The 23,931-nt window shown below is 51.7% G+C and overlaps 8 protein-coding genes across 8 annotated transcripts; 4 read left to right on the top strand and 4 right to left on the bottom strand.

Moving 5' to 3' along the window:
- Positions 1-406: 406 nt before the first annotated feature.
- Positions 407-3,969, top strand: BO88DRAFT_407449 (tethering complex subunit PEP5). Its single transcript, XM_025707432.1, has 9 exons — positions 407-468; positions 535-603; positions 674-970; positions 1,037-1,669; positions 1,717-1,950; positions 2,003-2,338; positions 2,390-2,890; positions 2,943-3,341; positions 3,391-3,969. The coding sequence occupies exons 1-9, from the start codon at positions 454-456 to the stop codon at positions 3,766-3,768; spliced, it is 2,862 nt and encodes a 953-aa protein (XP_025559491.1). The 5' UTR covers positions 407-453; the 3' UTR covers positions 3,769-3,969.
- Positions 3,970-3,991: 22 nt separating this feature from the next.
- On the top strand, positions 3,992-6,390 carry BO88DRAFT_437826 (uncharacterized protein). Its single transcript, XM_025709646.1, has 2 exons — positions 3,992-4,294; positions 4,355-6,390. Exons 1-2 carry the CDS (start codon positions 4,021-4,023, stop codon positions 6,040-6,042), a joined length of 1,962 nt encoding a protein of 653 aa, XP_025559492.1. The 5' UTR covers positions 3,992-4,020; the 3' UTR covers positions 6,043-6,390.
- Positions 6,391-6,517: 127 nt separating this feature from the next.
- BO88DRAFT_418345 (chitin deacetylase CDA6) lies at positions 6,518-7,952 on the bottom strand (the record flags this gene model as incomplete). The annotated part of the gene is made up of 2 exons (XM_025708343.1): positions 6,518-7,683; positions 7,736-7,952. 2 exons carry the CDS (start codon positions 7,950-7,952, stop codon positions 6,518-6,520), a joined length of 1,383 nt encoding a protein of 460 aa, XP_025559493.1.
- A 308-nt stretch (positions 7,953-8,260) lies between these two features.
- Positions 8,261-10,027, bottom strand: BO88DRAFT_136178 (uncharacterized protein). Its single transcript, XM_025701421.1, has 3 exons — positions 9,367-10,027; positions 8,632-9,307; positions 8,261-8,572 (listed from the first exon to the last, which is right to left on the bottom strand). Exons 1-3 carry the CDS (start codon positions 9,594-9,596, stop codon positions 8,570-8,572), a joined length of 909 nt encoding a protein of 302 aa, XP_025559494.1. The 5' UTR covers positions 9,597-10,027; the 3' UTR covers positions 8,261-8,569.
- Positions 10,028-10,337: 310 nt separating this feature from the next.
- BO88DRAFT_407453 (uncharacterized protein) lies at positions 10,338-11,631 on the top strand. The gene is made up of 3 exons (XM_025707433.1): positions 10,338-10,653; positions 10,724-10,967; positions 11,052-11,631. The coding sequence occupies exons 1-3, from the start codon at positions 10,502-10,504 to the stop codon at positions 11,229-11,231; spliced, it is 576 nt and encodes a 191-aa protein (XP_025559495.1). The 5' UTR covers positions 10,338-10,501; the 3' UTR covers positions 11,232-11,631.
- A 1,812-nt stretch (positions 11,632-13,443) lies between these two features.
- On the top strand, positions 13,444-19,159 carry BO88DRAFT_394850 (uncharacterized protein). The gene is made up of 2 exons (XM_025705168.1): positions 13,444-17,897; positions 17,960-19,159. The coding sequence occupies exons 1-2, from the start codon at positions 13,450-13,452 to the stop codon at positions 19,110-19,112; spliced, it is 5,601 nt and encodes a 1,866-aa protein (XP_025559496.1). The 5' UTR covers positions 13,444-13,449; the 3' UTR covers positions 19,113-19,159.
- Positions 19,160-19,698: 539 nt separating this feature from the next.
- canA (putative cullin binding protein CanA) lies at positions 19,699-22,927 on the bottom strand (the record flags this gene model as incomplete). The annotated part of the gene is made up of 3 exons (XM_025710959.1): positions 19,699-20,115; positions 20,177-20,515; positions 20,576-22,927. The coding sequence occupies 3 exons, from the start codon at positions 22,925-22,927 to the stop codon at positions 19,699-19,701; spliced, it is 3,108 nt and encodes a 1,035-aa protein (XP_025559497.1).
- Positions 22,928-23,063: 136 nt separating this feature from the next.
- Positions 23,064-23,913, bottom strand: BO88DRAFT_136276 (ribonuclease P Rpr2/Rpp21/SNM1 subunit). The gene has a single exon (XM_025701422.1). The coding sequence runs from the start codon at positions 23,798-23,800 to the stop codon at positions 23,201-23,203; it is 600 nt and encodes a 199-aa protein (XP_025559498.1). The 5' UTR covers positions 23,801-23,913; the 3' UTR covers positions 23,064-23,200.
- Positions 23,914-23,931: the final 18 nt, after the last annotated feature.

Consider the following 23,931-nt stretch of genomic DNA (forward strand, 5'->3'; position numbering starts at 1 on the left):
CGGGACCGAAGATTAGTTGTGGAAAGTGCTCAAAGACAGTTTGCACTTTAGTTGACTCGGCCCCATTTGTTCAGTTGAGTTGAATGTTGCGTACTTCAAAACTCCATCTGGTGGTATGTATACTGTCTGGCATCCTAACTAATTTTTTCTTTTTTCTTTTCGAAAAATCGGACTAGTCGCTCTTATTTCATGGCCCTTTGGAGAAATCACAATTAAAAGTCTCAGGTTTAATTTATCAAGAAGCGTTTGTGAAATCTGCTGAATTGATAGATTATTTTCATACTAGATAGATCTGATGACGTCGGGAGGCCTAGGGGAGTCGGGGACACTAAGGCGGCGCTAGTGCGGCGGAGTTCATCCACTGCCAGCATCTCCGCCGAACGGTCACCGCAGCTTGCTTCTCATCGCATCCTTGCTATCGTTGTCGTTGGTCCACGGGTGGGCCACGTCCAGATGGCGTTGACATCAGTAAGGAAACACCATTCTATGCTGAATGCGATTGGGTCACAACTAACCCGACTCACGTGGAACTAGTGGAAAGCGTTCAACTTCTTCGACGTCTCCGCAGTGAAGCAGCCGGAGGAGAGCTCCTCGATCTTCAATGTACCCCCTCCCTTGCCCTCTCCACTACACATGTCGGTCGCGCTCACACTCAACCTCGGAATTACCATAGTCTGACATTATCTCCCTCTCCACCGGCTCTGCGAACATCTTCCTCGGCTCCAGCGATGGCTTTGTCCATATCATCTCGACGAACTTCAAGCTTGTCCGGTCATTCAGGGCATCGGAGACTGGATCGATCGCGCACATCAAGCAGATAGAAGGGACCTCATTGTTGGTAACAATAGCGGAGGATCTCCCCAGTGAGGCAGCTCTGAAGGTCTGGGCCCTCGACAAGTCCGAAAAGAAAACCGGTGCCCCTCGATGCCTATCGACAACCCATGTCCAGAACGCCAGACGGATGTTTCCCGTACGTATAATAGCTCGAAATGCGCTACCCTCTTTGTCGGCTTGGTACTAAATGACTGCGGGGCAGATATCTGCTTTCGCGGCGCTCGATGATTTGTCGCAGGTGGCAGTTGGTTTCGCGAACGGATCCGTTACGATTATTCGTGGTGATCTGATCCACGACCGCGGCGCCCGACAGCGGATTGTGTTTGAATCGGAGGAGCCAATCACGGGACTAGAGGTGCAGAGTGGCCCCGTATCGACCTTGTATATTTCGACTACGAATCGCATCCTGGCCCTGATTATCTCTGGAAGGGGACAGGGACAACCGGCTCGCGTACTCGATGATATGGGATGTGCTGTTGGCTGCCTAAGCTTGGATAGAGACACGGGCGATGTTCTTGTTGCCCGGGAGGATGCGATATATACGTACGGACCACATGGCCGGGGCCCGAGCTACGCCTTTGAGAGTCGTAAAGACTCCGTCACGACTTTCAAGGACTACGTGGCTCTGGTTTGCCCACCTAGGGATACGACCAGCAAGCCCGACACTCTGCGAAACATTGGCGTCGGGCAGGCAGACGACATCTTCAAGACAACCACATTCACCCTGCTCGATACTGATTTGAAGTTCATCGCGCACTCCGAGTCCCTCGTCTCTTCCGTGAAGAACATCTTCGTTGAATGGGGCGATTTGTTTCTCCTCACTACGGATGGAAAGGTATGTTCATATCATTGAGTGTCATCGCTATGGCTCACACGAATCAGCTGTATCGGTATCGTGAGAAAAGCCTCCAGCAGAAGCTCGAAATTCTGTACCAGCGCAACCTATACATCTTAGCGATCAACTTAGCACAGAAGACCGGCGTTGATACTCTGCAGCAAAATGCGATCTACCGGAAATACGGTGATTTCTTGTATCAAAGAGGCGACTACGACACGGCCATGCAACAATACCTTCGAGCGATCGATAACACGGAACCTTCTCAGGTCATTCGCAAGGTTGGATATTCTGCATTATTACTAGAGGGAAATGTCGCTAATGATTGCATAGTACCTGGACACACAACGGATACATAATCTCATCGAGTACCTTGAAGAGCTTCACGATCATGATCGGGCCACAGTAGATCACACCACCCTGCTCCTCAACTGTTACGCAAAGTTGAAGGATACCGGCAAACTTGATGCGTTCATCAAAGCTCCTGGTGAGCTGAAGTTTGATCTGGAAACTGCAATCGCTATGTGTAGGCAAGGTGGCTACTATGAGCAAGCGGCGTACTTGGCTACAAAGTATGGCGAGAATGATATGGTGGTGGATATCCTGATCGAGGACTCCAAGAAGTATGCGGAAGCTGTCGAGTATATCTGGAGGTTAGACCCGGAATTGGTTCGTGCACTCTCATCGATTCGACCCTACTTTGATCACTGACAAGTCCAGGCCTACCACAATCTAATGAAATATGCCCGAGTACTGCTATCCAACTGCTCTGAGAAAACCACAGAGCTTTTCATCAAGTACTATAAGGGCCAATATATTCCGAAGACCGAGGTCGAAGCGCCGTCCATGGAACCCCAAGCACAGCCGACCAGTACTTTGCAGAGCTTAGCTGCTTTCCTCCCCTTGTCTTTGATCAACGCTAGCGCGGGCTCAAAACCGGAAGTAGAAGCACCGCCCGTCGAAGACAAGGCTACCGAGGAGTTTGTGGAGTATCAGATACCCAAACCAAGAACAGCGTTTTCGGCGTTCGTGGGCCATCCGGATGAGTTCATCTCCTTCCTAGAAGCTCTCATTCAGCAGGATAACTTAAAAGAGGATGATAAGATAGATCTCTACACGACTCTGTTTGAAATGTACTTGGATACTGCAAGTCGACAGAAAGATGCCGCGCAGAAAGTTGAATGGGAGGACAAAGCCAAGAAGCTTATTGAAGGCAAGGATGTAAGGAGACTCATTTGTTTCTTTCTGCTGGAATCTGCTAATGTCCGTTTAGATACCGATCTCCACATCGAGTGTGCTTCTGCTTTCTGATCTTTCTGGCTTCCGTGAGGGCTCCACGCTCGTACGGGAGCAAGAAGGCCTCTTGTCAGACATCTTCAGGTCGTTCACCTCCGCGAAGGATACTCAGGGTGCCATCAAAGCGCTGAAGAGATATGGCCCCGAGAAGCCTCAATTATATGTGGATGCACTTACGTACTTCGCCTCGAGCCCGCAGATTCTGGAAGAAGCTGGTGATGAATTGGACGCTGTGCTTAAGAAGATTGACGAGGGAGGGCTCATGACACCACTTCAGGTTATTCAGACTCTGAGCAACAATGCAGTTGTCACAATGGGTCGCTTGAAGAAGTACCTCAGTGACAACATTGAGCGGGAACGAAAGGAAATCTCTACTGTTGGTTGCCCCCGTATTCATTGAAATTTTCCAGCTAATGATAATGTAGAACCGCCGCCTGATATCCAGCTACAGCACCGAAACGGAGAACAAGAGGAAAGAGCTTGAACAACTGGGCAGTAAGCCCGTTGTCTTCCAGGCCCGTCGGTGCATGTCCTGTGGTGGCGCCCTGGATCTTCCTACGGTGCACTTCCTTTGCAAGCATTCATTCCATCAACGGTGTCTGAACCGAGTGGATGAAGACGCTGAATGTCCTGCTTGCGCACCGCAGAACTCCACTATCAAAGCCATTCGGAAGAGACAGGTTGAGTCGGCAGACCAGCACGATCTGTTCAAGGGTGAACTGCAACGCTCCAAGGACCGATTTGGGGTTGTCAGTGAGTTTTTCGGGCGGGGTGTGATGCGACCCCAAAGTACTATGGAATGATGAGGCATGTAATGAACTGGAAGATACCTTTATGTAGATGCATCATGATGTTTTCTGTTCTTGTTTTACCCGCTTTCCGAGAACTTATATACCTCAGGCACCAAATGCTTATCAGCACGTGCTTTCGCGTCGCTCCGCTCCCCGGATTTGCGGGACGCGAGTGAACCACCAGCCCAGATTCATAGCATCAAATGATACCAGATCGCATGTTCCTTCAATTCTACTTTCCGAACGTATAACTAGGCCATACCAATGTCCTCTAGTCGTGTGATCCAGGACTCCGACGATGAAGACGATCCTTTGGCGGGGCCCATCTCCCCCCGACCCAGAGTCGATAACACAGATCTTGACATCCGGGCGGGTTCCGGACATCTTCAAGCCCATCAGACCGGTCATGACTCGCACATGAATGTTAATTTCGATCAATTTCTGCAATCGCAAGAATCCGCGCATGGTGGGATCTCATCCTCCCAGCAACGAAGAGAAGCTCGATGGATACCGGCCAATGCGGGCGGCGGATCGATTGGTGAGGAATAAACCAAGTCCATGATCGTTCAACCACTGACAAGCATACCCACATCCATAGGATCGATGATGACGGAGATCGGAATTGCACATCAACGACTATTTGACGATGATGAAGCACACTATACGGAGCAATCGGGGTATCAGTACACCGGTGACATGGACACCGCGCAGACGGAATCGGCAGCTGTTGAGGAACAAATAGCTGCAGAATTTCCCCCTCATGACGATATTGCGCTGGTTCCCAATGAGCAACCCCATGGCTACGCGGAACAACCGCCCCTATATACTGAAGCGCAGCCTGATATATCCGATACTCTGCCCTACGGAACCGGACAGCACCCGCTTGACGCAGCGAACCTATATACCCATGAGCCAACCGCGCAGCCCAATGATCATACGAGCTTCAGCTACTCGGTTACGACAGGCGCATCCTACAACATGTTCGAATCGTCTCTTCGCCCGTCCGGCAGCTTTGACCCAGAGACTAACATCCCTACCCAAGCAACCGGCACCGTCGACACCGAGATCGCGTACAAATCCCCCCGACGATCTGACTCCGTCCCACCCGTCCCCTTTTCCCCACACGACACAGAACCATTCTCATCCGTGGTATCCCCCAAGGCCAGCCGATCGAAAAGTGACAACGCAGTGCAGCAATCCCACCAAAGCGTCGATGAGCTCAACGGGCCAGTAACCATCGAGATCCCCGTGGCGGAGAAGAAACAACGAGGCCGCAAGAAGAAACAAAGCATCCCCGAGCACGACGAAGACGATGAGCTAGCCCAGATCCACACCCCTACTATAATCCAAGATGCGACAACCACTATCACCACCGTCCCGACTACCACTACCACTACCAATAACAAACTCGAAAAGCGCAAGCCAGGCAGACCCCCAAAGAACCCCAAACCACCACGCAACGAAGACGACGACCAGCCAGGACTAATATCAAACGACACCACTGCATTCCCTATACCTCCAGACACCACCACCACCACCACCACCTCAACCGACCCCCTCACAACAACAGAACACCAAACCACTACAACCACCACCGACCCACCCCCACCAAAGAAACAAGCCAAGGAGCCCAAGAAGAAGAAACTCAAACGCGGCAAAACCACCTCCATAACCCTAACAAAAACATACGAATCTGACGTCGAAGACGACGTAATTTGGGTAGACGAACGACCAGTCCCTACAACGATCACCCCCCAAACCGAAGCAGAAACACAACAACCCGGCAACATCCCCGAGCATGAAGAGGACACTCCCACAATCCAAAGCCCAGTTCCAGTACCCGAGCCCGAAGCCGAACCACAGCCAGCACCAGCACCAGCACCAGCACCAGCACCAGCACCCAAAAAGCGCGGCCGCAAACGAAAGAACCCTGTTGAAGAACAACCACCCGCACCCGCACCAGCTATAGATCCCCAGCCGTCATCAGATAAAGAGAACAATCCAGTACCTGATCCCAACTTAACACCACCTGACGACGCACAACTCCAGCAGGGACCAAACCACCAACCACCGGAAGAGAAAGAGAAAGAGACCGAGAAGGAGAACGAGAACGAGGACAAGAGCCAGCCCCAACAAGAACAGAATCCCACCCCCTCAACACCCCTTAAACCTAGTAAAGGGCCAACGAAGCACAGTCCCATATCGTCCACGACTAAAGTACCTTATCGGGTTGGGTTGAGTCGGCGAGCGAGAATTGCGCCGTTGTTGAAGATTGTCAGACGGTGATGTGCTGTACGGGTAAGCAGCTTGTGTTTTGCGATTGAGGGGTTTAGTATCATTTTCATCATTGTGCTTATCATTATTATTTCTGTCTTGTGGGGACGGATGAGTCGTGGGTGCTTTGTAACTAGTTTATTCGGCTATGACTGGGCATGAACTACGGACGGCGCGGAGCGCGGTAGCGCGGTATACCATCTGGCGTTGTGGTTTTACTTGTTGATTGAAGGGTTCAACTTTTCTTTTCTATGCTCATCGGGCCATGCGATGTGATGCTATATTAGGGACAAGTCTATCAAGCAACATGTGCCATGCAATAGCATGAGTCAAATTGTAAGACTAGTCTAATGAAAGTACAGACCATCAGTTGTTTCTAAAGCATCTCACTGCGTAAGATGATGCGCTTCCGTAACCGGCTGTAGTATACACAGCTAAGCCGTTGTGTGATATAAGAAGGGTCAGGCTTTCCGCCCACCATATCAGCTTAATCCATCAACACCACGAGGAATAACAATATCACAATTGCTACCGATGAGCTTAGCTGCAAAGCCTTCCCTTCTGACTTCGCCGGTTTCGTGGGTTTACCAGAACCAGCATTGGGGGCACCACCGCCTTTGACGGTACCAGCATTGTCACCGCAATTACCATTATCAGGTCGACATCCAGAACCGCAAAATGTAGACATGCTGCCACAGAAACCAGTGCCACTGCAGCAGGGACCGAACCGCGACCCAAGACAGGTAATGTTTCCGCCACACATGCCGTCAACTGATACAGTTGTGGCAACATCATTCTTGGACTTAGACTTTCGCGTCTGTCGATCGTCGAAGGCCTCGTCCTTACGATACCAGAGCTCAGGCGGATCACCCAGACACTCGCCAACCGTCACGGCGCGGTAGCCCTCTGCGATAAGCTTCTTCAACATGTACTCGGTGAGGTTGTGGACCGTTTGTTCATGGACATCGTGAGCGATGACGAGCCAAGGCCTATCAAAATCTGTCCGAGAGGCCAGGTTGCGATCGAAAATGTCCTTGGATTGTTGGATCAGAGCCGGGCTATCATGACTGTAATCTTCAGTGTCGATGTCGTACAGGATGACATGATATCCGAGCGAGCCAAGATCTTCCAGACAGCCTGACTCCGCGGTACAGCTGGAATACGGAGGACGCATGTAAGTAGGGATTGTTCCCAAAATGTTGCGTAGAGCAACTTCGTTCCACAGCAGCTGAACCCGGCGCTGATCTTGCGTGACTTTACTAAGGTCTTGATGTGACCAAGTATGGCTGGCAACTTGGTGGCCACTGCGATACATGCGTTGGATCAAAGATGCCCAAGGCATCCCAGGACTATCAATTTCGCCCTTGGCATTGTTGTTTCCTGTAACAAAGAATGTCACTTTTGCTTCATACTTGTCAAGGAGATCGAGAAGGTCCTGAGTGTATTCCTTGGGGCCATCATCAAAGGTCAGGGCGATTGTTCCTGGAGTGGTACAAGACCGAATGAATTTTGGGCCGTAGGGTACGTTGCCTACATGAGGCCGAGGAATCTTGTCCGTAGGAGGGCCTCCTGGAGTTGTGTGAGCGTCGCAATTGCCAAAGTCGATCTGACAGTCAGGAGAGCTGCAGTGGTTCTTGGTGTCCCCGCAATAACCTGTAGCCATCAGTACGGGCTAACTCGTCTACAAGGAAGTAGGTTGAAATACCAGCAGTTGAGCAGCATTTGCCTTCAGGACACTTGCCATGATCAGGGCCACAGCGAGGACTAGAACCACGCTCGACAAGCTTGTGATCAGGAGCATCTCCGTGAGTAAGGGGCAGAAGATGAGTTCCCTGACGGTTAGGCTGCAAACTGAAGATGTTGCGCGCAGTCGTGCATGCCACAAGACCAAGCCCAGAAACAACCAAGCGAAGCATGTGCATTTTGAGATAGTATATTGTGATAATATGTAATTCAGAGTATACTGTAGAGTAATGTAGACAGTGAGACTTGTACAGTTGATGAGATATGCTGTGAGGGAAAAGAAGAAGATGGTTGCAAGGTAGCAGAACTGCTTAGACGACCGGGCCTTTCTGATGTAAATGGAAGTGACGACCCTGCATGCAGGGCAAGAAGCTGCCGACGAACGCGTTGAGACATCGCGACGGAAGGAGCTTATTCATAAGGATCAATCGAAGAGATATTGCAATGACGGTCAGGCTGAATTAGAACAGGCCATGCTTAGAAAGGAACGCTAACCTATCTCATTGATCATTGACTTGACTGGACGAAAAGCTTGTCGACTACTATTCCCAGGACTAGGAAGTGCTGTGGAACTCCATTGATGGGCACTGGGGGGACGCTGCATTGCATTGCTTTCTTCTTTTCATTAAGGGTATGGTCATGGCACCCAGAGAACTGGAAGGCTCATCATGTCTATAAGGCGAGTCCTAATTACATGGGAAGCCGCCGTTCTGGGAGTAAAGCTTGGGACTACCAGCACAAAATCATGTCCCTCACGCAATCGAGCCTACGGAAAGCGATATTGGGATCCGGTTGACTACTATAAAGCCGGGCCGTGAGCAAGGTTATAGAAGTGAGATAGGATCGATGCCGACTTACTTGTGCTAAGTTATCCTCGCCAACAGCAGCAAAGACATAGGGGGCTAGTGTAGGAAGATGGGGACCAAACTTGGCCGGGGCACTTTTCGCTACACCACCGACGGTGGCAATGAGGTGACGCTGATGGACTGTACTAAGTTGTGGGGAGTTGAATCTTTGGACCAGCCCCTGGACAAAAGCGCTAAGTTGAGCATCGGAGAAGTGAAGCACGAGGGCAGATATGGCCGTCAGAGCCCTTTTCGTGACCACGGTGCCAGCTGTATCGTTATCAACGATAGACAGGACGGAGTTTTGCAAGGCAGTCAATTCGGGCTCTTTCAGCAAGGGGCCAAAGCAAGTGACAACCTGGATGAGTACGTCAATAGCATCACTGCTGAAGCCCTTTGACGGATCCTTCTCTAACATGCCCTTGACGATCGACCCACGCCGACTAGTAGGGGATGGAGTCGGGCCAGTCAAGCGGGGAATGAGGACGCGAGAGACGGCCGAATATGCCATTGTCGCCTCCTGGCTTGGAGGCTGACCCGGCTGCGGCCGAGGTAGAGCTGTCACAATGTATCTCAGAGCAGTATTCGGAACGGATGTGTCAATGGTTTGCGAGGCTGTCAGGTTTGTGAGCTTTTCGAGGAGAGATGCAAGGCTTTCGAAGGGCAGTCGAAGGACAAGAGGGCCAAGACTAGACGATGTAGATCGAGTTAGGCCGGTTAATCTTTTTAAGACGGGACTTTGACAGACCATTTCAGGGCTTGGTTCTGGACATCGCCATGTTGGTCATCCAAGGCCTTCAACAAGCCCTCAGCCAGTCTTGATGAGGAGACTTGGTCGTGAGCCAGATAGGTGGAATTAGGATTATTTAAAATGCCAAGTAGATCATTTAGCGACATGTATCGCATGTCCGGGTCAGGGTCGCTCAGTTTAGAGAGCAGACTGTTAAGGCTGTGCTGCACCGACTGCCGGTCCGCCATGTTGAAGCCCCGCAGTGAGTTTCGGCGTCAGGATAGGGGAGGGTGGTTGAGAAGAAATAGAACCCCTGAAGGTAAAGAGTGGGGAGCTAAGAGAGAGTTTGTCTACAACAGTCGGAATAAGTTGTCACGCAACGAAATCAGGGATGAAGTTGGGACTGAAGAACCACCGAAGAAGCAACAAGTGGGATGATGAATGGGGAGGAGATAGAGTTAAAGTGGTGTTTGTTATCGGAGCTGCTTGTGCAGCCTCAGGCATGAACAAGCTCCTACGGCGGACTTTTGAGACTATCAGTGCATGTTTCATACTTGACCGATTCAGGACCACGCAGTGACCTCAACAATGTGCATTGACAGGGCCAAATGAGAAGAACGTAAAACGTCTTAAACTAGGCCATATTGCCTGCTTACCATGCTAAGGAAGATAAGTGGCCATAGCCCTTCAGATGTTGAGGGTCCATGCGAGACGGAACTAAGTACTACGAGAGCCAGCGTTCTTCCCCGCACGGTGCCATTACATCATCCGCGGTAATTACAGGTCGTAGGACATGGGGAGTACTTTGCTCCTCTATAGTGAGCAACGCTAATTACCAAGTAAACCAGCGAGTAAGTAACCGGTAACATGACCGTGGCAGCAGGGAAGGAGAGCCACTCCGGCAGCTCCCGCTCCGAAGAAGTGGTGACCAGGAATGGCATTGCAACGTAACGAAGGCCAGTCCGGGACTGCCTTCAATTAGGTCATACCATCCCCGTCCAGCCTCCTGCTTTCCCCTCATACTTTCTCTTCCTTCTTCTTCTCCTTCTTCCGCTACCTTCTTCTTCTTCCCGTCAATCGCATCTCATTGCTACTGTGTCTGTTGAGCTATACCGTCTTCTAAAATTCTCATCTAGCCACTACTCATCTCACAATGGTTCTCGCACGCCCTCATATCCTCCGCACATCTGCTAGAGCCGTCGGTGCCGGCATCGGCGTCGCAGCTCGTCGTCCCCCGACACAGCAATTCACTCGCAGGGGTTACGCCCAATCGCATGACGCTCCCAAGTCCTCCGATCTACCATGGTAGTTATCTTCTCTCTGAAGTCAAGTCTCACTGGTTCAGGACACAGGACTAAAGACGCAACTCAACTAGGCTCATCGCATCTCTGGGTCTTGGTGTCCCAACAGCATTCTACCTGCTTCAGTCCGGACCCAAGAAGACCCCTCATCACGGCCACGAGGCTCACGGCGCTGACCACGTCGAGAAGGAGGAGAAGGCCCCTGCGGGTGAAGCTACTCCTCAGCCTGATCGCGATGCAGAGCAGAAGACAGATACGTCTTCCTCTGCGGAGGGTACGCCATCAACGGACGGAAAGCCGCCATCGGAGGCAGACCAGGTGAGCCATTGATCTCCCGGCAGTAGCGATGATTTCGCTCCTTTGTTTTGAAAGAATGCTCGACTAACTACTTCCCAAATGTAGCCCTCCAGTCGCAAGGAGACTGGTAATTCGGCGACCATCTCTGGCAAGCAGGAGGGTCTCTCTAACACCAACACGGACAACCCGTACGTGAATGAGCCTGGAAAGAGCGCAAAGGGCGAGGGTGAAACCGAAACCGCCAAGGTGAAGGGGACCGTTTCCCCCGAGCGCCCCCAGGCTTGATCAAGAGTGACCGTGGGCCATACACGTGAAAAGTCCACTTATGTCTTTGACGAAGGCTACTGTATTTTATCGTCCATGATCGCGAGCTAGATCACCAAAGAGTTGCCAATGTAACTTTTGCGTCTACTACTTTGTAGCGGTATGTTTCTTTTCCTCCAAGAGTGTGCGGTCTAGGCTGGCAGGAAGGACTCTGCTCAGGCGTGATAGCTCTGCCGCAGGAGCTGGACCAGTGACACAAAAGATGTGTCTGGATAATATGGAGTATAAATATATCTACTATTCCAATTCACAAGTACTAGGGAGAAATTAGTATCGACTTTCGTACTGAAACTCTTCCTTGCATGATTCCTGCACCCAGCCGCTTGTTGAGGCACTTCCATTGTGTGAATTTGGAATCCCCTTTTACTGAAATTGCTAGTACTACTGGTATATCAATATAGTATGCGTCACTAGTAGTATTAGTAGGACCGGGGGAAATTAGCTGCTCGTTAAGGGTGTACGCGCTTGGCTACCTACATGGGTAACAGTATGGACTGACGGTAGTAGTACTCAAATGATGGTCAGGTGTGAAATTGAAGCAGTATGGAAACCCCAGAGGCGTGTTGGCATACTACCAGCACTACCGAGAAGTATTAAGTAGTAGTAGTTTGATTCCTGAGTGAGAGGCGATTGGTTTGTTTACGAAAGACATACGCTTATTTGCGGGCTCTTAAAGCCAGTAATCGACGGGGACTAAGAATAGTAGTGCTCCGCAGCGTGCAGAATTGCCAATGGACTAAACGACGATAATATATCATGATCATAGTTGTTGTTTACTACTGCTCCATACCAAGATTCCGAATCCGACTATCCGCCGATACCGACAAATTGGTTCTAATCCGACGATCGCAGCGCTCACCTCAACTTCAAACTCTGGGAGATTTATATTCACAACGAACACGAGCCAGTGGTTATCAATCCAATTTGCCCGAAACACCAAGCTCGTGCCTTGCAGGGTCTGGCGTTGGAAACACGACGACTCGGGCAGATTAGACCGTGACGGATGAGACTGGTCCACTGTGTACTACTCACTACTTACTAGGGAGCCTGTGCTCCTTGCGTCGCGAAAATTAATATCGAATGAATCCCTAAGGGATCGACGGTGGGCGACAATTGGGTACTTCTTTTTCCCCTACTATCCACAATGCTCAGACTCTCTTTAGACTAGGCTCTAATCTACTCCGTAAAGAAGATGGAGTCGGTCACTGGTAGAAGTACTGCAATTGGTTGGTGAGGGGATCCAGTGCCAACTCAGACTGCAATTGTCCACTTCAGGTTAAGGGATTGATTGTGTTTGCAATTTTAGTTGTGCTTTGCGGGTCTCGTTGGGCTGGCTATTACGATGGCCCATAATATTTTTGTTATTATTAAATATTGTTGTTGTTGTTGTCATTACCTTCGAGATGTTGCTCCGACGCAAGGTGTTATTATTATTATTTTCTTTTTCTTCCCCATCCTCCAGGTGCAGCAGCAGGTGTTTCAGGAGAGGCACGATCTCGGTGGAAACACGGGGGGATCAACCATGAGTCCGGGTCCCTCTCTCTGGAACCAAGGAACCGTGGGGAAGGGGAGACAACAAGGAAACAAACAATGGAACTAGAGTTGGGCAGTTATAGAGAAAAAACCTGTCAACAGAAAGAATAGGTAGCTAACCATTAACTAATTCCAGCGTAGATTGACTGGGGAGGGTTGCCCCGAGCACCCGCCCAGCCCGACTCGATCGATAGACACTAAAACCCAGTAAAGCCAGTAAACCAACTGAATCCAACTAAACCCGTGCCGCTGAATCTCCACTCGCCCAAGAATAACAATTTATCGACTTGTAGATTCCCTCTTTCTCTCTCCTCTCCCCTCCCCCCCCCCAATCTTACTTACATACTCCCTCCCATTCATTGTTCCTCTGTAACTAAGCTACTCCTCGATCCTTGCTTATACTCTCTCCACACACACACACACCCCCCATCATTGCGCATCGCCTTCTGCAACAAACCCACCGCAGTCCACCCCCGATGCCATTCCACCATCCTTCAGCTCCATGGTCCGCCTGCATCTGCTAATTTCCGCTGTGCTTGCATCCCGCCTGGCGTCCTGTGAATCGCGACGCGCGCCGACCTGAGCTTCAGCTTCTGCGACCACCACCCTCCCTCCCTCCCTCACCCCCTCCCCTCCGATCCAGAAAATGAGCGACAATCCACCATGGCTGGACCAACTCTCCGACGATTGGGTGCCCGTCCCTGTGCCTGGAACCCCAACCAGCCCGGTCCCCTCTCGGTCCATCTCTCATTCCCGCCAGTCCAGCTTACAAAACTCTCCTAGTCGCATTCCGGTTCCCGCGCGTCGCTCTGTCGCCCCGTCGCCATCGCCTATTGATAAAAAGAAGGTTTCTCGGCCCTGTCATTTCGTGAAAAGGGAGCCGCCCACGCCGAAGACCCCTCGTACCCCCAAGACTCCGTCCAAGTTGCGATCTCCGGTCCCCGATAAGACGAAAAAGAGCCCGCGACCAAACCCACCGTCCAGACACCCGTCGTCCAGGCGTAAACAATCGTCCACCATGGACACGAGATCGCCGTTGCGATCGGTCTCGAACGCCTCCAGTCAGTCGGTACAGCAAAGCACGGTTCAAATCAAACCAAAGAAGGCCAAGGGCGGCGAAGGGACCCCCGAATGGCGGAGGAGACTGGTCCATGGAGATATCCCTTCCGGTGAACAGCGCGATCTTTTCGCCCCAATTGGACTCGAGAGTGTGTTCAAGCCGCCCACCCCCGGAACAGAGAAAACGCAAGACGAGGCCATTTCCCGAATGAAACACTCGGATAGCGTCTGGCACTTCTCTACGTCCTCGGAACGACGCGACAATGCTACTTCGAACGGACCTCCTGGTGTTGGTCAACATGAGTATGGTGAGGGTGCCGGCCATTCCTCCTCTCCGAAAAGCCCCCGATCCCCGACCAAGTCGTCGCGTCAAGATCAAGGAGAACTCCGGTCGACTCCAGGAAGCCCCCGAGGATCGCACAATGGGATGCTGGATGTGAAGAAAGGGCCTACGCAATTTGTGTTGAACCAAGGTGATGGTCATGAAGATTCTTGGAATGGCACGCAAATGAGATCAGCCAGTGGATTGGAAGATATGCGAAATGAAGATTTCACGCCTATCACCTTCTCACAGCCGAATACAATGGACGGAAACGCTGCATCAGAAGTAATAAGGTCCGCGTTGAAGAAAGTGACGAATAAGCTCGAAAGACTACACTTGCCGCCATATGAACGACCCGACTCTCCGGCAAGTGATAGCTTCCTGCTAAATCAACCGTCGGAGGCTCCCGTCGACCCGTTACCGGAAGATGATCTACTGGATGTCACGAGTCATTCTCTGCCCAAGGACCTCTCCATGGGGACGCTGGATTTCCGGGGCCGCGGAGCTTTTGCGCACCTGCGACGAGACGACTATCTGAACGAAGGCTCTTTCCAGAAGCTACATCTGTCACCGCCACCCTTTCCCTCTGAGCGACTGTCACCGTTCCTGCCTTCCAACCACAGAATCCGTAGCTCACCACCTTTCTACCAGAAGACCAATCCAGTAACGGATCCCCCGACGCTCCCTCGACCATCGTCTGCGCATGTTGCTGCTCGACCCGGAACCGGAAGAACCGACGTCATGCCGTCTTCAGGCAGCCCTTTGAAGTTGTTCGGAAACCATGATACCTTTACAAACAACAGGCTATTGCGACGGATGAGCCAATTTGAAGAGACCTATGGAGGCTTTTCGGAGGATGATGAGCCCGTGTCCCCTTCAGAAGAAGCGCGGCGTAAGGGCGAGTCGAGGAGTTTCATGAGCACACAACAAGACACGTTGGGTGAGGCCAGTGTTAGAAGACACGAGCGGCCGAGATCGCGAAACACCCCGAACCCTCGACTCAACCGATTCGGTGACGGGGAGCTGGACCATTTCGACTTCTCTGATACCAGCCCATACGAGCCAAAACTGCTCAATAACGAATTTGTAGGCTCCAATCAGCGACCCCCTTCGCGGAGGCTCTCTGTCGAACGGGGTTACCTTGGCCGCCGTTCGTATAGAAAGCAAAGCCTTGATGGTGGGTCAAACAGATCTACAAAGAATTACAAGTCAGCAGAGACGTTAGAATCGGCCTCGAGTGCCAATGCCCCTGATAAACAGGGCTTATGGACAGTCGAAGAGTTCCACCACTCCGAAACGGGGTCAAGACCGAATTCCCCAGCTAAAGACCCCCATCCAAAGAGGCGTCGAACCCTTCTTCAATCTCACGGTCTCATGCCAGATGATGCTGGATCTGGGAAGGCCACCGGTCAGGCTCCAGATAACCTCACGTTGTTACAACGAAGTTTGATGCAACACGGTGTAACGGATGAGGACAATGAACGTTTTCTCCGGTCTCAATCAGCCTACCGAGCCAGCACCCCAACTCCGAGTCAAGTAAGATCGCTCTCGAGGAAAAGGCCATCGTCAAGCCGGAATCACAATCGGCTCGGGAATGATGACCATGGCAATCAGACCTTCTCCCCGCCGGACAATGTGATACCGATTGTGAAAGTTAATGGTGTCAACACGGAAATTCGGAAGGGGTCAATTACCACGCAAGACTTCCTCAACGAGGCAACCAAGATTATGGATATCATCCGATCCAAGGGCCGGTCTGCTGGCGGACTTTCCAGTGTAGAGGAGTCTGATGCTGAGGACCAGGACGAGAGCGGTAGTTATGAAGACGAGTCCACTCGCGAAGAGTTCTCGCGTCCTCCGAGCCGGGAGGGGGGCGATATGCGAAAGCTAAGAGAGCCCCACGAGCCAAACCCTCGTATACTGAGCCACTTGAAGAAGTTCCAAGAGGATGACGATCAAGAATTTGAAGTCAACGGGTCCGACATGTCCTTGAACTTGGATCAGGATGACACTAACTCCGATGGTGCCAACTCGATTTGGGACGAGGGCGAAGGAAATGAGCAGAAAGATAAGGCCGACGCTGAAACCCGAAACTTGGACGCTGAGCAGCATACACGCAGATCGTCCGCTCCGACTGAAGACGGCGAAGAAGACGATGATCTTCCTGACCTTCTAACTATCAACACTCATTTCTCCGGCAAGAGTCTCAGTGCACGTTCCATACCCACAGGCTCTTCTTCACAGAGCTCGCATGCAAAAGGTGTCCTGTCGTCAGACATCGTGTCCCACCTTATTCCGGAGCAAGTGAATGGCCTTACATACGACCGTTATAGGAACCAATGGGTTAAGGAGACCGTTCAGAAGTCTCCGGGCAAGCCCAAGGGCGAGGAGAGCGAGGACGATCCGTTCAAGGATATCCCTGATCTTAGCGTGGATGAGCTCCAGGAGATGATGAGGATGCAGAGCTCTCTTTCTCCGGATAAAACCAAAGGTTCTTCGGTCCGCGGTGAAGAAAGCGCGCGCCAGAGCTCGCCCAGCCCACGAAAGGCTTCCCATCAGTCGGAGCGGCGCCCGCAAACGAAAGAAGGCGAACCCTCAGTCAATATCAGCTCTATTCAGTCGAAAACCACCCCCTTTACGTCTAGATTTTCCAATTCGGAGACCAGAGCTACCTCTTGGGGATCCGAGGCCCGCAGGACGAGCAAATCAACCAGCGAGGTCGAGCATGAGATTCAACTTCACGAAGGCCGCCTGTCCAAGCTACCACGGCGCCAACAGGAACACCGCCAACAAGCTCGGGTCGTGACCATCAGCTTCTCGTCGCCACTGGTTTCACAGATCGCATTTGATGAAGATGAAAGCCCCACCAAACTCCGACAAAATCAGGAGACCCGGCAGTCTGAGCATGGCCCTGCCTGTGCCGAGGCGGATCATTCCAGTCGTCCACTGGATACCCTGCTACCAGAGCAGAAGTCTCTGGACCCTGGAGCGAGACCGGACCTTGATAGCAGAGGTGATTTGAGTTTGGTTCGAAGAGGGTCTGACGGATCTGTCGCATCTACGCCGGACAAGAGCAATGTCAACAACTCACTGGTTCGCTTCCAACATTTAGGACCAGACACGACCTATAGCTTCCATCTCAGCCCATTGCCCGACTTCACTATTGACCAGATTGACCAACCACTCCATCTTGAAGTCAGCTATGTGGCCCAGCGGACTCAACCGACATCGCTGCGCCAGGTCCACGGCACATTCGCCTTGGCTACTGAGGATTTGGTGAAGCATATCACCGAAGCCGAACCATTCGAACCATACTGGGAAAATGTGAGGCGCCTGGTCCTACGGCATAAGGGATTGATCACTCTCCACAAGCTCTGTGATTTCTGCCCCCGACTGGAAGAATTGGATGTGACCGGCAATGATATTGGCCAACTGGGAGGTGTTCCTCCTAGTCTAAGGACACTGAATATTCAGGACAACTGTCTCTCGAACCTCACGGCTTGGGGCCATTTGACCAACTTGCAGTATCTCGATGTATCCGGGAACGAACTCGAAAGCTTGGATGGTTTCAGCAGCCTCATCCATCTCAGAGAGCTGAAAGCCAACGATAATAATATAACGAACATTGAAGGCATATTTGACTTGGACGGGCTATTGAGCTTGCAATTAAGGAACAACGGCTTAACCGCAGTCGACTTTGGTCGAGCAGAGTTGTGAGTACACCGCGCCCCCGTTCGCTGATTCATATCTAACGGTCGCTTCTTCATCTAAACAGGACTCGCTTGCACGATCTCGATCTTAGCCATAATCAACTTTCGTCCATTCGCAACATTGACTCACTTCCCTCCTTGTCTGCCCTTGACCTTCGCTTCAATCAGCTTGACGGACTTGAAATCACAGCCTCTTTACCTAGTCTCCAATCGTTGAAGCTCTCCAATAACATCCTGCGCACACTCGACGTCGGGGCTTTCCCATCCCTACACTTGCTTTATGTGGACCAAAACTTCTTGCGCAGCGTCTCTGGTCTCGATAAATGCCATTCCTTGGAGGTGCTCTCTGCTAGAGAACAAATGAATGGAGACGTTGATGGTGGCATTTTCGACATCGATTTGGGTCTGGTGAAAGATCTTCGGAAAGCGTTCCTTTCGTCAAACAGACTTTCTATGCAGAGCCTTTCGCCTTCCTCGCCCCTTCTAAGCTTGCAGCTACTGGATATAGCCTCCTGCAGCATTCAGGGGCTCCCAGTGGATTTCGCTTCGAGCTTTCCCAATGTGGTAGTCCTCAATCTCAACTTCAACTCTCTGACAGGTCTCAATGAACTATCGGGCCTCAAATGCCTTGCTCGGTTAGCAGCTGCGGGTAACAACATTACACGACTGCGGCGTCTTTGTCAAGTATTGAGCCATATTGGAAGGACAAGTAAAGGAAGGGCCTGCTCTCTGCAGAAGGTCGACATCCGTGGCAACCCCCTCACCGTCCGGTTCTACCCCCCTGCTGTTATTGGCAACGGCAAAGCGAACGTGAAGAAGCTGAAGGCGAAAGAGGAGCTTGGCCAACGACGCCATGACGGCTTGGACCTTCCCTCTGCCCTGGCTGAATTCGGACACAGTGGAGATGTCACGCACCCGGCTACTCTAGGCGAGGAAGAATTGCCAAACCCTGCCAAGGAAATTGAGATCGATGATCCCTACACTCTTCCGCTCGCCGATCCCTTGGCTGATCAAAGATACTTATCCCACTTGGATGAGCCAACGCGACTCCGTAGACGAGTCTTCGAGCTTATGCTATATGCCGGAACTGGGGGCTCGATTCGCCTTCTGGACGGCTTGGAGCTGAGACCTTCTGTGGACGAAGGCTCCGACATGGACCGGGCCTGGGCGAAGCTCGAAAAGCTCGGTGTACTCAAGAAGAAAGCCATCACTGCATAAATTGCCTTTTTTTTTTTTTTTTTTTTTTTTTTTTTTTTTTTTTTTTTTTTTTTTTTTTTGTTTTTGTTTAGCATTGCATGATTCATGATATCCTGGGGTGCAGCTGCACGGAGTTTTGATATCATTGGGTTGGATCACTGTCTTGCTTTCTGTTGTTATTTTGTTTCTTGCTTCTACATAGCGGATGGTTGGTTGGCTGTTTGTTGATTGGCGTTTTGACGGCTACGTGAAGGGGGCTGGCTGCATACCAGGAGTTCTGGAAACTCAACACACTTCAAGCGGACTATTCCCCCCATATCATATCCAGTGCACATTCATCGTCATAATGCACTGATGCTGTTCTTTTCTTTCTAAGTTTCAATGTACTAAGTCGAAGGCATGAATCATGGTTCATTATTCATTCACGTCAATAATTACCATACGACAACATGATGCATTCACTTTTCCATCTCACGCTCCTCCCCTTCCCTCCGTATGTAATAGTCAGTCTAAGATAGATAAATAGACCGTCTAATCGACCGCCAACTGAAGTCACAGATAGCTAGGGTAGTACGAAAGAAATACTTCCGTCCATTCAAGCATAAACCTAAGCCTCCGCCTCCAAAGTCTTAAGCTGCGCACCATACGTCTTCCGAATCAGCTCCATATAAGCCTTCCATTTGTGATGATCACCCGCCACCTCGGCATTCGGGAACGCCTTGCTCAGTTCGCGACTGATCTTCAGCACGCCCAATGAAGCCTCCTGGGCTTTCTCGAGTTCTTGCTTCACGGCATTTTCCTTCGGTTTGAAGGAGAGGATGGCGTTGTAGCGTTCTGAGAGTGCATCGAGATGGCGCTGCGTCTCTTCGGGGGCGAGATGGATCAGCTTGGAGGTCATTAGGTTGCAGATTGTGCGGATGTCTTGTTCGTCGTCGATGCCGGAGAGGATGCGGTCGAAGAATTCGCTCATGTGGCTGAGGGAGAATGCCGAGTCGAGGGAGGCGTAGAGGGTTTCGTAGGCGCTCTGGAGGTGGGGTTAGTCTTTGATTGTGTGTGTAGGGAGAAGGGGGGTTAGGTGTACTGACCTTGCGTAGCTCGAGACCGTCGTCTACGCGGTGCTTGAACGGTCCCATTTGCACTTCGCGGATGAGTTCTGGCTTCACCTTGGTGTCGCCGAAAACGGCCGGGAGAAGTTCGTTGAGGTGAGGGAGAAGGATTTCCATCTTGTTGTGGATGGCTGAGTTCAAGGTCGTCAGGGCAAGACGGTGATTGCCAAGGTCGCGGTCGCTCAGCATGTTGACCAGCAGGGGTACGATTACGGGCCTCAGCACATCGTTGTACGTGTCTCTGGGATCCGAGAGGGTGTAGCGGAATGCGGAAATGACTACGCTGCGGATGCTCGGGTCACTGCTGGAGAGGTAATCCTACATTGTGTTAGCTGCACATGTTGTGACCATTGATATACTGCTGGCGGTTGGACTCACCTGGAAATGAGGAATGTAAGCGACTGGATCGATCAGGGCGAGCCGGCCGACACATTCGGCACCAACGGCTCGGTTGTCTTCCTCCTCTGACACGACCAGAAGTGCTTGCCAGAGCTTGACAGCCGAGGGAGCTACATCCGGCCGAACGATCTCGGGGTGCTGGAGCAGTTCCCTCACGGAGTGGAGGAGCAGGTAACTCTGCGGGTTGCCCTTCTCAAGCCCACCCAGGATAATAGGCAAGTAAGATTTGACGTTACCTGCCGCTGCGTTACCCAGAGCTGTGGCTGCAGCCAGTCGGACCTTGTCGGACTTGGAGTTGAAATGGGTGATGAAAAGTTCAGGGGTCAGCGAACAGCTGGAGCCCATTCGTAGGCCGATCTCTCCCAAGATCGCGAGCGCAAGGCATTTACGTTGAGCATCCTGCGCAGTCTCCAGCTCCGTCATGAAATCTTCCATCTTGACACCCAAGTTAGGACCACCGTGCACCAAAAGAGTTCCAATCGCTCTACCGACAACTGACGTGTCGCCGCTGATGCCAACATCCTGAAGAAGCTTCTTCATCAATGCTGCACCAGCCCCCTCTTCTCCAATGACCTTGACTAAGAGGAGAAGGGCTTTCAGTACCGTTCCCACGAGTGACGAGAGAACAACAGAACACAGTGCAGAGATCAAGTTCTCGTTCACTAGAAGCTGAGCATTGCCTGGAACCAGCTTGGCCAGGATGATGAGTGACGGTGCGAGGAAATGGAAATCTTCTGCGCTGATGAGCGGTAGAAGACTCTCTTCAAGCTCTTTCATGGTCTTATCATCGTAATGAGTTCTGGTGTTGGGGTTCATAGCCAGGCTACGAAGAGCCTCCAAGCTGGCACCTCGAAGAACCCGGTCTGACTTGCGCAGCTGTGCACCAAGCTCTGCAGTGACTTCACTAACCCACGTTGGTGCGACATCCACCTCACGAGTGCAAAGGACGGCCACATCATCAACGGCGCGGACAGCTGCGAGCCGCGTGGTCTCGTTCTTCAGTCGCTCCACCAAAACAGAAAGACCTTTGGAGCGTTGATCGAGCGGAAGGAAAGAAGAACCTTTCTCCCCAGCTGTCCGAGCCAACAGCACGCCGAACACGTGGATAGCTCTCTGGCGAACTTCAAGGTCGGCACTCGTATCAGTGATGCGGGTATGGACGACGTCGTACAGTTTCTCTAGGTGCGATGCAAGGTCCTGAGAGGCGTTGGGAACCCGCGGCGGCGTAAGTGCCTTCACGATTTGTTCGACGGCTCCCAACGCTTCGCTGCTGACCTTGTAGTTCCTGTCATTGACAGCCCCAATGACGCCGGGAATCAACGCGATAAGGAAGGGCAACAGTGCGTCAGACGTGTGCGTTTCAGCAATCGCGGCAATGAGTCCCAGGGTTTCGGTCTGGAGGGTGCCTGCACTCGCCGAAGACCCGACGGGTGCAGATGAACCGCCCGAGAGAGAAGAGGACTTCAAGACATCCGCTATGGGGTCTTCAAGCTGTTGGAGATGATCCGCAAGACCACCGTAGCGAACGAGTGCAAGGCTCTTGAGCAGCACGATAATAGCCTGCTTCAGAGGTACAGAAGCTTGCTTCCACATCTTGACCACACTCTGCACGATGATCGGCACCGAGCGAGCCAACTCCGCCTGTGGACCAGATTTGGGCGAGGAAGGAGCAACAACAGGGGTGCTGACAGCAGAGGAGGTGCCAATGCTGGGCTCGAAGTCGATCATACTAGCATCACTATCCTGGCGTCTCCTCTTCCTCGAATTCTTCGAACCGCCGACTGACTCAAGGAATCCGTTGGACGTGATTATCATAGCACCTTCACCTGTTTTCCGAACGAGTGCAGTCATAGTAGACACGACCTCGAGCTTGACACTTTCTTCCCTTTCTTTATTGAACCGGGCGATAAGAGCGGGGGAGATTTGCTGAAACAAGGACGCATCGTCTGCAGCACGGCCGCGGGTGTAACTCGAAATGACGGAATAGAGCAATTTCGCTGCACAACGGCGGACCTTCCAGCTCATATCATCAATGTCACTGTAGCCTCCTTCTTCTTCGAAATCCTCGAACTCGTCGTCGTCGTCCAGATCGGGCTCCTCCGTTACGTCATCTTCAGAGCCATCATCCTGAGTGCCGCCCATTTCTTCATCGTCTTCGGCTTCGGCAACGTTGGGATCGTATTTGAGAAATCGAAGGGCTGAGTTAATGGTATTGGACATGTATGGCTGCATCTGAGAGTTGCAAGAGCTAATCAACGTCTCCAGGGTGACTAGGGCGGTTTCTCGGAGCTCGTCCGCCTGAGGATCGTGCTCGTCATCGTAAGACGACATTGTGTCGAAGGGCTAAGGAGTTAGCAGTAAAACAAATGCAATCAGAGCAAGCCAAGAAGCAGTAGCAGCAACAGCAACAGCAGCAGAGGATGCTTTGGGGGATAATCGAGCGAGCTCCACATCAACAGCCGCAGCTCTTTGGAAGCTCCGATAGCGTGACCCCGCGCTAGGCCCGATCCATCCCGGAGGAAACTGCCGAGATTCCGGTCTTGGCACTCCAAGGCAGTGAAAGCAAAAGCAGCAGGGAATTGGATATTTTGCAGGTCGCCTTCACTACTGAAGGAAGTCAAAGAGATCAAGTGAGGATGAATTGCTGCGGGATTGTTGCTTAGATGCCATCAAGGCCTGCAGCCCACCTTGCTTGCGAGCCTTGGCCCGCTTTTTGCTGTTGGCATTGTCGGCCGCTTTATTCACCCGGCTGGAATCCGCTGATTCGGTGGCCGGTTCAGACTGGGGCGTTGTAGCTGCAGATGATTGAATGTCAGGCGTAGATGCCGCTGTAGAAGTAACTTTTGGTGGTAGTGCAGGACGAGCTGCATCCTTGCGGACTGGCTTGATGGTCCGTCGCCGGCAACGGAGACATTTTAAGATTGTAGCTCCATCAGAGCTGGCCTTGTTCGCTCTGCCTGCATTTAACTGCTTGCCTTTTCTCTTCTGAATGACGATATTCTTGGTCCACTGCGGGCTTCTAACACTGCCACATGCACCGCACGACGTCTCTTGGAGCCGCTGGCTTAATGGCTTGAATTCGTCACGGAGAATGCCGTTGTGAACGGTCATCAAGTAGGCCGCTGTTGATGGACTGAGAGCATTGAGAGCGCTGGCGGAGCCCTTGAGGAACTCCAACCGGGGCGCATGATCACTAAGGGGCATGTTTAGGTGATAACAATCGCAGGTATCTAGATCGGTTGTGAATATATATGAAGACCGAACCTGCTCAAAACTTGGCGGGAGAGCATGAAAATGAATTGATGCCGAGAAGAGAAAAAAAAGGGCTGTTCGGC

Source organism: Aspergillus vadensis, assembly GCF_003184925.1.
Source record: "Aspergillus vadensis CBS 113365 unplaced genomic scaffold BO88scaffold_24, whole genome shotgun sequence".
Taxonomy (NCBI): Eukaryota; Fungi; Ascomycota; class Eurotiomycetes; order Eurotiales; family Aspergillaceae; genus Aspergillus; species Aspergillus vadensis.